The sequence below is a fragment of the Salpingoeca rosetta genome, assembly GCF_000188695.1.
Source record: "Salpingoeca rosetta unplaced genomic scaffold supercont1.28, whole genome shotgun sequence".
NCBI classification, from domain to species: Eukaryota; class Choanoflagellata; order Craspedida; family Salpingoecidae; genus Salpingoeca; species Salpingoeca rosetta.
In genome coordinates, this window is record NW_004754906.1 from 787,553 (window position 1) to 800,052 (window position 12,500).

At 55.3% G+C, this 12,500-nt stretch overlaps 3 protein-coding genes across 3 annotated transcripts in view; 2 read left to right on the forward strand and 1 right to left on the reverse strand.

Moving 5' to 3' along the window:
• The window catches only part of PTSG_12886 (uncharacterized protein), a 5,196-nt gene extending 1,249 nt beyond the window's left edge, over nucleotides 1-3,947 (forward strand). Inside the window, exons 4-10 of the mRNA XM_004989649.1 lie at nucleotides 552-625; nucleotides 811-905; nucleotides 1,102-1,151; nucleotides 1,419-1,526; nucleotides 1,821-2,234; nucleotides 2,504-3,155; nucleotides 3,625-3,947. Of these exons, the coding sequence (XP_004989706.1) occupies nucleotides 552-625; nucleotides 811-905; nucleotides 1,102-1,151; nucleotides 1,419-1,526; nucleotides 1,821-2,234; nucleotides 2,504-3,155; nucleotides 3,625-3,731 (1,500 nt within the window). The 3' untranslated portion in view covers nucleotides 3,732-3,947. The remainder of the gene's footprint in view (nucleotides 1-551; nucleotides 626-810; nucleotides 906-1,101; nucleotides 1,152-1,418; nucleotides 1,527-1,820; nucleotides 2,235-2,503; nucleotides 3,156-3,624) is intronic.
• Nucleotides 3,948-4,574: 627 nt separating this feature from the next.
• Nucleotides 4,575-7,841, forward strand: PTSG_09453 (uncharacterized protein). Its single transcript, XM_004989650.1, has 5 exons — nucleotides 4,575-4,731; nucleotides 5,057-5,437; nucleotides 5,805-5,879; nucleotides 6,166-6,843; nucleotides 7,170-7,841. Exons 1-5 carry the CDS (start codon nucleotides 4,704-4,706, stop codon nucleotides 7,439-7,441), a joined length of 1,434 nt encoding a protein of 477 aa, XP_004989707.1. The 5' UTR covers nucleotides 4,575-4,703; the 3' UTR covers nucleotides 7,442-7,841.
• An 812-nt stretch (nucleotides 7,842-8,653) lies between these two features.
• Nucleotides 8,654-12,500, reverse strand: part of PTSG_09454 (uncharacterized protein) — a 4,583-nt gene continuing 736 nt past the window's right edge. Inside the window, exons 2-9 of the mRNA XM_004989651.1 lie at nucleotides 11,695-12,500; nucleotides 11,354-11,464; nucleotides 11,085-11,143; nucleotides 10,812-10,963; nucleotides 10,369-10,423; nucleotides 10,080-10,174; nucleotides 9,758-9,829; nucleotides 8,654-9,392 (exon numbers count right to left, since the gene is read on the reverse strand). The exon at nucleotides 11,695-12,500 is cut by the window's right edge and continues 128 nt beyond it. Coding sequence (XP_004989708.1) covers nucleotides 9,026-9,392; nucleotides 9,758-9,829; nucleotides 10,080-10,174; nucleotides 10,369-10,423; nucleotides 10,812-10,963; nucleotides 11,085-11,143; nucleotides 11,354-11,464; nucleotides 11,695-12,500 — 1,717 coding nt within the window. The 3' untranslated portion in view covers nucleotides 8,654-9,025. The remainder of the gene's footprint in view (nucleotides 9,393-9,757; nucleotides 9,830-10,079; nucleotides 10,175-10,368; nucleotides 10,424-10,811; nucleotides 10,964-11,084; nucleotides 11,144-11,353; nucleotides 11,465-11,694) is intronic.

Consider the following 12,500-nt stretch of genomic DNA (forward strand, 5'->3'; position numbering starts at 1 on the left):
TTTTGATTCAATTTAGTGGCCGTGTAGGGATGCTGGGCCGTCGAACGTTCTCTGATCTGTTTGTACATGTCTGCGTCGCCGTGTCTCTTACGGGCGGGGCTCGACGCGTCTAGCGGGGGTCTTGCGTATAAGAGACGACACTAGCACGCCCACAAGCCTCAAGCCTTCATCATCTACGCAGGCTCGAAATTTTAAACTATTATGCTATCTAATAGCGTTGAAGGAGATCTCTTCAGAATTAGCGCAGGTCTCCACAATATGATGCGTTGGCACGTGGGGGGCTCAGCGACATGCGTCACGGCGCGACATTATGACCCACTGTCATTCATTTCGGCGCTTCCGATCCGTCGCTGTCTAGGCATCACGACAACGGTGAAGGGGCATCAACCCGGCGCCTCGCGGAGCTCGCCCTCAACCAGGTAACGTTTTCGCCATGAAGAACACGCACACACACACACACACACACACACACACACACACACACACACACACACACACACACACACACACACACACACACACACACTCACATACATCCCAATTGCGTGCAGTTGAGAATTCGGGATCCAGCGTTTCAGCCGTCATCTGTGCTGGACTTTGGCGCTGGAACAGGCACATCAACATGGTGAGAGCACCTGTTTTGTGCACCTGAGGTGCCATGCTCGTTTCAGCGCTGTTGGTGGCAGCATCAGTTGACCTTCTTCTGCGCTTTACCCTGGCATGGTGGCTGCACATGCTCCTGCACCTGATTGCACCACATTAACACTCTCCTCCCCTCCACACCTACCCCTCCCCCTCCTGCACACTCAGGGCACTGCATGACACATGGAAGTCGAGCGTTGACTCCATCACATGCGTGGATACGTCCTTGGCCATGCTGAACCTCTCCCAACACATGCTGGAGGGTACGTAGCGACGCTGAGCGACGCTTAGCGATGACCACACACACATCAGCACATGTGCGCCGTCTTCACTCACACACACACACATGCACTTTCATGCGGGCTGAGCTTCACGTAAATAACCTTCGCGTTCTCCCTCTCCCTCTCCCATTGTCCATGTACCTGCACGTGTTGCTGTGTTTGCTTGCGCTGCTTCCAGGTATTGATTACGATCGCCACAGTCGATTCCAACAGTTTCTCTCCCCCAAGGTAACTCAAATGTGTGCGCGTGTGTAAGTATGTGCAGTTGCATTGTGTTTGTGCGTGTGTATGTTTGTGTGTGTGTGTGTGTTTGTGTTTGTGTTTGTGTGTGTGTGTGTTTGTGTGTGAGAGAGAGTGTGTATGTATGTGTGTGTGTGTGTGTGTGGTCGGCTTTGTGTTGTCATTTCCTCTTCAAGCGCTAGTAGTACGCCACTACTGAAGCTCTTGCTCCTCTCCCCACAATACACACATGCTGCGCTTCATTGCACACTCCAGGGTGAGCACGACCTTGTGCTTGCCAGCCATACACTGAGCGAGCTGCCATCTGGTGACGCCCGCCGAGCAGCCCTCACATCCCTCTGGAACAAGACAACCTCATACCTCGTACGTTGCGTGTGTGTGTGTGTGTGTGCACGTGTGTGTGCGCGTGTTTTCGTGCATGCGCTTCCAACCGTTGTCCATTCGTTCATGTCCTGCGGGCTGTGAGTCAGGTCATGTTCAACGCACTTCCACACTCACACTCTCACTCACACACACTCTCTCACTCACACTCTCACACACACACACTCACTCACACTCACTCACTCACCCACTCACATACACACACACATACACACACACACGCACTCACCCACACATACACACACGCACTCACCCACGCTCACACACATACAACAGGTGCTGGTGGAGAATGGGAGTGCGTGGGGGCACATGTGCATGCTTGAAGCTCGCCAGCACATTGCCGCGCTTGCGCTGCACGACAACCAAGCGCACCTGGAGGCAATACACAGCAGTGACGATGAGGACACTGCGGGCCCTTCCGCTCATGATGGCCCTGGCTCTGACGCTGCAGCAACGGCGGCCGCGACACGAGAAGAAGAAGAAGAAGAAGAAGGCCATCAGCGCCACCACGATGGCGATGGTGATGGCCAAGAGCAGGGGGTGGCGTTTGCTTCCACTGCTGCTGCGGCAAGTACTGCACCGTACACAATGCAGCTGGTGGCCCCGTGCCCGCACATGTACCAGTGTCCCATGACGCAGACGTCCCACCCGTGCCACTTCCCCGTCTCCGTCGTCTGGCCTCCTTCCCTGGTGCGTATCACTGTTCATGTGTGTATGTGTGTGCATGTGCGTGTAAGTGCATGTGTGGTTTGGGGACGAGGGCCGATGGCTGCATGCCGTTGTGTTGTGACCGTGAATGATGCCTTGTTTTCCACACACACACACACACACACTAACGTGTGCGCACATATCGCACACACACACACTAACGTGCGCGCACACACATATCACATATCACACGCATCACGCGCGCGCACACATCACACACACACACTCTTACGCACACGAAACAACAACAGATGTTCCACCGCAGCCTGCGTCGCCGGCAAGTGCGCAGAAGCAAGTTTTCGTACTTAATCTTGAAGAAGACAACATACTCCGCGGACCAGTGGCAGCAGTACCGGACCCATATCAAAACCTGTGGTGAAACCTTTGCCGCAGAGCAAGACAAAGAGCAGCGCGAACGCAAACGCCAGCGTCAGCAAGCGTCAGCAGCAGCAGCAGGAGAAGAGGAAGCTTCAGCAGACAACCACCCACAACCACAAGGACAACACCACCACCACCACCGCGGTGCAGACAACACGCTGGCTGCGATGGCCGCATATGCCGGCACGGTGGCGTCGGGCGCGCTCGGGGCCGCACACACCATCGACAGCCGCACACCAGCAGCAGTGGCAGCAGCAGAAGCAAAGGAAAAGGATGATGATGAGGAGGAGGAAGACGAGGAAGATGATGATGAGGAGGAGAAAGAAGAAGATGAGCAAAAGGAAGAGGAAGAAGAGGAGCAAGACGCCGCCAGCGACAGCACATCGTCGACAACACACAATCGCCAAGTTGACGCCGAAGGCGATTGCCCAACGCCAACAGCAGTCGATCAACAGCTTCATCGTGTCGTGGCCAGTGTGTCCCGCAAGAAAGGATTGGTCACTGCCAGGACCTGCTCCTTCAGCGGTGGGTATCGGTGGTTGCTTGCTCATGTCGCACGGAGCTCTTTGTTTTTGGTTCGTTCGTTTTGTGACTTGGAGCGGCGTGTTGGCGTGTTGGCGTGTTGTTGTGTGTTGTGTGTGTGCGTTGCTGGTGCGGCAAACGCAACACACCGCAACACAACGCAACGCGATACGACGCACAAAACGCGTCACGACGCACAAAACGCGTCACACACGCGAACAACGCCACACCAAACATGACCACGCCACACAAAACGCTAACGGCGGCACACACGCGAAACGTGCAAACATGCACGTTCCATCAGAGCGGGCCTTGCCAGGGACCTCATTTTGGCCCGCTCTATTTCTTTGTGCAACTGTGTCCACTCTCGTTTTGGTCATGCTGGGACAGTCTTGCACGGCGTGGAGAGTCTTTCCCGTGGCGCTCACCCAGTTTTATTTTGCGATTTGGTTGTTTTGTTTCGCCACCCCAGGGAAAATTCGCGATGTCACCTTCAGTAAGCGGCGGGTCAACGACGACTTGAAGTGGCGGGCCGCAAAGAAGATGGCATGGGGCGATCTTGTTGCGGCGAATAGATAGTTTGCAATGTGGCTTTTCATTTTTCCCATGTCTGGTCAACCTACATAGGATGCGTTGACCAACCCACAAAGCTTCGCCTCTCGCGTGTTGTGTGTCGCTCCGTCGCAGCAGCAGCGTGCTCTCTTTGTTGGTGTTTTGGCGCAGTCAGGGCCACATAGTGGTCATGCTTGCTGCAGCGTGCTTGCTTCAACAGCAGTAAACCCACCCACAAAACAACGTGCGCTTCGGTTGTGCGGGGCGTGGTCGCCCTGCTTTTGCCGTGCCCAGTGTGTGTGTGTGTGCCTTTGCTTGGTGGGACCACGTTGTGCTCTGCGGCATGCATTTTCCCTGACCCTCCACCCATACCTCCGCTCCTCTCTCCCCCCCCCCTCTGTCTTTGTTCTTGCCACGTTCTGTTTCACGTGTTACATTACCCTTTGCTCTGCCCGCCGTCCCTCCGTGGGTCGATCTCTTTGTTCTTCTTCCATCGTCGAGTCGTAGCTGTGCTCTGCTTTGGAGCTAGTGGTGGTGTTGTTGTTTGCCCCCCCCCCCCAAAAAGCTCTCACCATTTCATGCTTGCTGAGTCGCAGACGCAGACACAGCCCATTTTCCATTTGTCACGCCTGCCTTCCAAGCCAAGCCCTCCCTTGTTCTTTGCTTTGCTCGTCTCGTCGATCACTCCAATATCCTCCCTCTTCCAGTTCTTCCTTTCCCTGATCCCTCCCTTGTCGCCCTTGTCGCCCTTGTCGCCCAGTCCAGCAACCCTGCAATCACGCCAGCCACGCCTACAGCGAGCGATTGTGATTTTGTGCGCCGCAAACACATCCACTACTGCCCCCACCACTATCACCTTCCTCTCCGCCTCTTCCACCGCCCACGCCGCACACGCGTTCCTCTTCCACGCAAGAAGGGGTCACCACCTTGACGTCGCTCCGTCCCACCACCACTACCACCACGCACGCAGTGTACCAAAGATAGTCATCGTCCACGACCATGCCGCGCACCCCTCGCCGCAAATACAGTCAGTGTGTGTGCGCGCGTGCGTGTGTGTGTGTGTGTTGTGTATCTGCGTATGTGTGTATCTGCATGTGTCTGCTGCGTATGTGTGTTGCGTGTGCGTGCGTGTGTTGTGTGTGCATGTGTGTGTGTGTGTCTCTCTCTCTCTCTATGTGGTTGTACATGATCTTCTTGTCGGTCGTTATCTGTGCGAAACTGTCTCTGCTGTCATGATGCTCTTGACTCTCCAAGCTATCCTTTCAAACATTCTTCCTCCCCCCTTCCCATCCTCCACACGCTCGTACTCACTCACAAACAACACCCACTCCGCTCCCACTCACTCCATGCAGCGTTCACGGATTCCGCCCACTCGGTGGACCGCTGTAAACAACTCGGCGTCGGCATTCTCAAAAAGGGCAAGACGGCTGTGCGCGAAATTGCAAAGACGCACGGCAAGAGCGTCCTCCGCCATCGCTCGCAGGCCCTCGATACCATGAGCAAGCAGCGGCGCCGCAAGTGCGACAGGCTCATTGCCAAGGCGTACACCACCCGCAACGATGAGGTCGAAAGTGCTCTCGCCCTCGAAGAACTCCACGCGTTCTGCTTCCAAGTTCCAGAGGGCTGGGAAACCATGACCCGCAAGTACAAGTTTAAGACCCGCACCCAACAAGATCGCGCCTTTTACCTCCGCCTTCAAGCTGTCGCCATCATCCTCTACAAGCGATTTGGAGGTGCGTATGTGTGTGTGTGTGTGTATGTGTGTGCATATTTGCTTGCTTGAGTATGTTCGTCTTTGCTTGTCTCTGCTTGTTCTTGTTGTTTGAGTATGGCCGTCCCTGCTTGTGTATGTTTGTTGTTGTTGTTTGAGAACATGAGTGTATGTTATTATTGCCTGCTTCCTGATGCTTGCTGGTGTATGTTTCCTTTACATGTGACACGAGGCCTGATCAACTCGGATACTCTTTGCTCCTTTTTCGTTTTTCTTGTCTTTACTGATTCTGGTACTGTGTCCTATCGCGACCTCATCATGTCAAACCACTCCTCGCTTCACTGCTTCACTCCAACTGCGTTCGGTCTTCCTCCTTTCCGTAACAACAGGCTGCTACAAGACACTGGTTGAGAGCTCAAAGACCATGCTCCGCGACTACGACTACAGCAAGAACCCAAGAAAGCGTAAGAGCTACCACCTCCTCCTCACATGCGTGTTGACCCAAGTTGTTTGGCATGGGCGCCACAACGGCGGCAGCTTTCATGTGTCAAACATCCAAACATCTAAACACATCCAACTATCCATACACACCCGGATGTTTAAACATGGACACGTCCGGAATGCGCACACGTACACATACCATGATCATCCGTGCACTGAAAACGAAACGTTGACGAAACTAAATCCTCAATCTAACGCCAACAACACCACCCCACGAACATGCAACAACAACACCTCCGCCTCTTGTAGGAAAAGGTTCCCGCCGCACCTCGCGCTATCCCGCGCGCAGGGGAAGGAGCACTCGCCGCTCCGCACGAGACGAACAACAGCACAAGGAAGAGCAGGAGGAGCTTGAGGAGCACATGCAGATGGATGAAGATGAGGAGAACGGTGTCCCCGACAACAACAGCGGGACTGCAGCTGTTCCTGACAACGCTTCTCATCGCATTTCCAGCGGCCTCGAGCACGGCCGCGCCTCAGACGCGGGACATGACAGCGACGCAGAGTCGGTGTTCACCTTCCAGCCCATCTCCTCCGCCCCGCCATCGCCTTCCATGGCCGGCCACTCGGACGCGGAATCCGCTGCCTCAACACCGCGCCGTCGCCAGTCCCGGCGCAGCAGCCACACACGCAGCACTGCATCGGCTGCAGACATTGCCGGTGACCCGCTGATGCCTGTGCCCATGAACCCAATCAGCGCCACCACGCACACCATGTTGCATGCAAGCACGTCGCCGGTAGATGCGCACATGTACATGGACGGCAGTGACACCGACAGCCTCCTCCTCCTCTCTGAGCCAAGCTCCCCCGAGTTTGCTTCCGCGTCGGACTCCGAAGCCCCACCCGCATTCCGCGCTCCTCCAGAGCCTTCCCCAATCTGTTTGATGCAGCTCAACGACATTGTCGAGCACATCCAGGCTTGCCAACGTACGTACCAAACAGCACCAATCAAACAACAAGGACACACAGAGGCGCTTGCGCCCCCCCCGTGCATGCAAGCACACACACACACATACACACACGCACATACACACACATACACACACATACACACACACACGCACACACACACACACACACGCGCACACACGCACACACACGCACACACACACACACACAAGCTGGCTGTCTCTCTCTCTCTCTCTTGTTTGTCCGCTTCTTCACTTCACACCAACCAACGCACGTTCACGTCTTCTCGTGTCCTGCTCTCACAAACTCCCCACCAATGCCCTGCACTTCGCCCTCTCCGACAGTGACGCTCGCCTACACCAAGATTGCCTTGTATTGGGACATGAACGAGGACCTGACCCTGCTTGATATTTACTTGCAGCTCTTGTCCCTCTGCCCCGAGCTGCACGCCACCTTCGAGGCAGTCGCTGCCGACAACGCTGTTGCATCATCAAACGCAAAGGGAGCACCCATGCCCTACGCGCTAGTTCTCGCGCCGTGTGACGCCCAGCCAACGCCCCTCGCCCACGAGCAGGCCGCTCGCATTGCTTCCACCGGCATTCCCATCCACTGGTGAATGGTGGACATTTATTCAGTCGTGTCTGCCTCGTCAGCAGGCACCAGCAGTTATTCTTTCCTTCATCGTGCCTTTCCAGATCATCGTCGTCATCATCGTCATCATCGTCATCATCGGATCAGCCTCCGCTTTTCGGTCTCGCACTCGGGCGCTCAGCCACGCATACGCGTTGCTCTCTGGATTCTATCTTTGGCTTTCATTTCACCAGCAGTCGGATCGCCCTCCTCCTTCGTACTCTCGTTCTTTCGTTCTTTCGTTCTTTCGTCGTCATTTAGATGACGCGTGATTGTAACCACTTTCGGCCGCAGCAGGCCCATGCCTCGCCCGCCCAAAGGCCCCACAGCCTCAAGACAGTCACCATGGCACGACTTACTTTATTCAACCAATACTCCACTCGTCGTCGTGGCTGTCTGCGTTCCTGTTGGTGGTGCATGGTTTGTTGTTTGTTCTAGTGTTGGGTGTCTTTTCATCTGTTGTTTAGTTGTTTCATTCTTCTTCTGATTACTGATACTTTGCTTTGTATCGCCATGTCGCTCGTCGCTCTGTGCTGCTTCCGCTTGCCCTAGCTCTTTGTGCTTTGTGCTGTCTTCCTAACGAGTCTGCATCAGCTCGTGTGTCCTTGCTTGTCTGTTTGCTTGCTCTGCCTATCTCCTTGCACATGTGCGTGTTGCCAGTGTTGTGGGTTGCACCACCTCCGCTCAGTTGTAGTTGTGGCTCCTTACTATGCGTGCCGTTGGATGTGGGTGTGTCCATGTGGTTTTCTGATGCACTCTTCTCTTGTCCTTGTCTTGATAATTGCGATTGGTTACAGTTATATGTGCTTGCTCTTGCAAGTTCTTCCCGATGGCGTGTTTGTCTGCTGTTCTCGGCAGGCGGTTCAGAGGTTGCCCACCGTGTTGTTACAACGTCATGTTACTCCCGCGCGTGTATGAATGCATGTGCGTTTTGATACACGTGTTAAGTTGAAGAAGCGACAATACAATTGATGAAGCTTCTCCTGCAGCAACGTAATCATCAGGGGGTGCAAGGGAGAGAAGGACAAACTAGATGCATACAAGCAGAAACAAGCAAACAACAGACAGGCAAGAAAGCAAACAGCACATAGGCAAACACACACACACACACAGCTACAGACAAACGCACACGCAATAACACACATACACATACATACACACACACACACACACAGAGCCACCACAGAGTATCCTTTGACCGATTCATTCGTTTAGTTATTGCAGGGAACGAAAGGACGGACGGGCATGCGGCAAGCAAGTTAACACTTGCTTGCAAAACAACACCCCAATACACCGCTACAAGTGCAAGCAAATTACAGATGCAGAGCAAAAAGAGCAAGAAGCAACAGCCTATCTAACGAGCTAGCTGGAAACCAAAGTAAAGGCGACCCAAAATCCAAGATGATAACACACACAGGCGAACAAAAGCCGGGGGGTCGTTGAATACGCGTGTCGAGCAAAACAGATGGCACGAGCGAGGGCCGGAGCGCAGCAACGCAGCAATGCCTTCAACAAGCAAGTGCATGTCATGTGCTGTTATTGGAAAAGCAAACACAACAAGGTGGGGGATTTACGTCCCCGCAGACGCGGTGGCAGACGCGGCGTGCGGTGCTGTGGACGGTAGAGCCGTAGGCGGCGAACTTGCAGCCAACCGCCAAAAGGAGAGAGCGATGAGCAGCACCAGGAGCGCCGAGTTGATGTGCAGACACCACCGGCGCAGAGCCGCCACCCGCTCCTCGTCAAACCGCGGCGACGGGAGCAGCAGCTCAAACACGGCCTTGAGCATGTGTGCACCGTCAAGTAGCCAGCAGGGGAGGGCGTTGAGGACAGCCAGCGCCGGGGAGAGCGCAATCATGTAGCCGAGAAACGTGCGCACAGCCAACGGGAAGCGAAGGCTGGACACCCCAAGCGGCACATAGTCCGACAACAGCACAGACCTGAGAGAGAGTGTGTGTATGTGTGTATGTGTGTATGTGTGTATGTGAGTGAGTGAGAGTGTGTGAGAGAGAGTGTGTGTATGTGAGTGAGTGAGTGAGTGAGTGAGTGAGTGAGTGAGTGAGTGAGTGAGTGAGTGAGTGAGTGAGTGAGTGAGTGAGTGAGTGAGTGTGTGTGTGAGTGAGTGTGTGTGTGAGTGAGTGAGTGAGTGAGTGAGTGAGTGAGTGAGTGAGTGAGTGAGTGAGTATGTGTGTGTGTGTGTGTGTGTGTGTGTGTGTGTGAGTGAGTGAATGCGTTGATTCTGAGTCAGCAAATCAACAACAATGCAGACAAGGGTTGAAAACGGAGGCACTGCGTGCAAACTCACTGCGAGAATTCGTTCAAGGGCCCAAGAAATAGTACGGGCTCTTTTCCCGCCACGTGGAATCGAACAAAGTGCCTTTGTGATGCGAGCGAGCACATGCCCAGTGGATGAGCAAAGGGCGAGGGCTGTGATGCTGGATGTTTCAGAGTAAGCAACACACACACACACACACACACACACACACACACACACACACACACACACACACACGCACGCACACAAGCACAAAGGCACAGACAGACACAGACACAGACACAGACGGACACACAGGCACACGGACACGCACACTCCCCCTCCCTCACACACACAACGCATGGTCTCTCACATGTCGTCGACTTCGAGGGTGACGTTCCAGCAGGCAAAGCCGTCACTGCAGTGCGAATGCGCGACGCAGCGATCAACAGCAGCACTGTCTGCGGCCTGAACACGAGCAGTCACAAGACAACAGCAACAACGGTTAACGGCAGCACACGGCACACGGCGGTACAGCGCAACATCAAACCATGCGAACGAAGGTTTACAAAAGGGCGAGCTTTGACATATGTGTTGCGCAGCGAAGGGGGGGGGGCGGCGGGGTTTGCATGCTGACAGCAATGGGAGTGAATGCAACTTGCCTTTCGCGCTGGGATGCACTTGAACAAGCCCTCCGCCCGCTGCGCAAAGCACAACCTGAACCGACACAAACCCAAAGGCACCATGAGCAAGGTGGCTGCCATGATAAGAGAGGTGGCATGGCGGTCCAGTCGCTGCCATCACGTCAACGTGCGTGTCATGGGCGACCGCAAACAGCAACCACGCCCCTTTTTCTTCCTTACGCAGCTGAGACGATAAATCCTCTCCTAAAAAACCTCAACCCACTCCCCGCTTCTCTCCAGAACCCACATCCACCCCAACACACACACACACACACACACACACACACACACACACACACACGCACACACACACGCACACACACACACACACACACACTCACACACACACACACACACACACACACACACACACGCACACACACACACACACGCACACGCCATTCATGCAATGCAAGCCGCACCTTGACTGCGAGGTGTCGCCCGTGTCCTCAACACAGCAGTCCGCGTGCACCTCTGCGTGTGGATCCACACCCGGCGGTGGTTTCAGCGGCGGATATGCGTCCACGAGCGAACGGCTCAAACACATGCCCGTGCGCCCCGTCACACGCAGCGCCTACCATGCAGCGTTGGAGGGAGGAAGAGGGGAAGAGGGGAAGTGTGCGCGTGCGTGAGCACGCTTTGTGTGGTATGTTTGTGTGCGCGCGCCTTGTTATATGGGTGTGTCGAAGACTCACCTCAATGTCCCCAAAGCAGCGGTGAATGTCCTCAATCGTGTTGACCTCGCAGCCTTCATCTGCAAACACGCGGCCACCTCAGTGCAGCATTAGCAATTCTGCAGATGCATACAGAGACGCACGAGCACACACACACACACACACACACACAGACACAACACATACACACACACACACAGACGCAACACATACACACGCACACACAGACACACACACACACACACAACACATACATACACCCACCCTCCCCACGAAACGAGGCGACTGACTGATGGCGGTGATGACATCCCCAGGCTGGAGCGATGCGGCGAGCGGGGAGTGCACATCAAGCGCAGCAACAGCAACGCCGTGACCATACATATACGACGACGACAGAAGCGCTGATGGCAGTGGTTGGCGGCAGTGGTTGGCGGCATGATAGTGAGCTGAGCATGATGGGTTGAAAGAGGCCAACTGGGAAGCTTGAATGTCATGGTGGCAGGCAGGTCAATATTTCTGCATGATCACACACACACACACACAGGTACACACACACACACACACACACACACACACACACACACACACACACACACACACACACACACACACACACAGCACGGCAACGCACTTGGAAGGGCGAGGTAGACGGCAAACGCTAGAAGAGCGAGCACGATGTTGTGCCAGACGCCGGCGCAGAAGATGCGGAGCTGCTGAAATGCCTTGACGGCATTCAGCTGCGGCGAGTGCAGTTCAACAAAGGCGCCCGGGAGAACAACCTGGATGAACATGCCGCAGTTCTCGATGTACACATCGTGCAGCGCAGCGGCAATGCCGTGGCCCGCCTCGTGGAACAGGCTGTTGAGCAGCACCACCACAAAGAAGATGAGCGTGTGCTCTGCGGGTACGTTGACGCCCGGGATGAGTGGGCGCATCTCAAACTGCCGGATGCGCGGCGCGTGTGTGGAAGTCGTGCCCGCCACACCGGCGGAACTGCTGCCACTGGACTCTGTCATGGGCAGCCCAGCGCCGTGCTGATGGTGCTGGTGCTCGTGGCCCGGCAGGGATGGCGACGTGGCGGGCATGGAGAAGGAAGGAAGAAGGTCGGCAGCGGTGACCGTCAGGTTGAACAGGACCAGTAGCGGCCCCAGCGCCAGCAGCGCACAGCCAACAAACACCCCAAACGAGAACCACAGCCGCCAGGCCGTGGGCGACCACAGGGCGATGCGGTAGAAGTATTTTGCGATCCGGTTGGAGGTGAAGGTGATGCTGAGGAATGAGATGCGGATGCCGCGCTTGTCCAGCCACGCCCTGTATGCCGAGGACGTCGAGCTCTTGCTTCCGCTCGACGGCTGGGGTGCCAGGTACGACGACGCGGCGGCCACTGATGACGACGGCATCGACGATGTGGAGGTTGACAGGAAGGCGTGCACGCCG

Coding starts and splice junctions, on each gene's coding strand:
- PTSG_09453 (XM_004989650.1), top strand. CDS start 4,704: ATGCCGCGCACCCCTCGCCGCAAATACA. Junction 5,880..6,165: donor CAGCAAGAACCCAAGAAAGC/GTAAGAGCTACC, acceptor CGCCTCTTGTAG/GAAAAGGTTCCCGCCGCACC. Junction 6,844..7,169: donor GCACATCCAGGCTTGCCAAC/GTACGTACCAAA, acceptor CCTCTCCGACAG/TGACGCTCGCCTACACCAAG.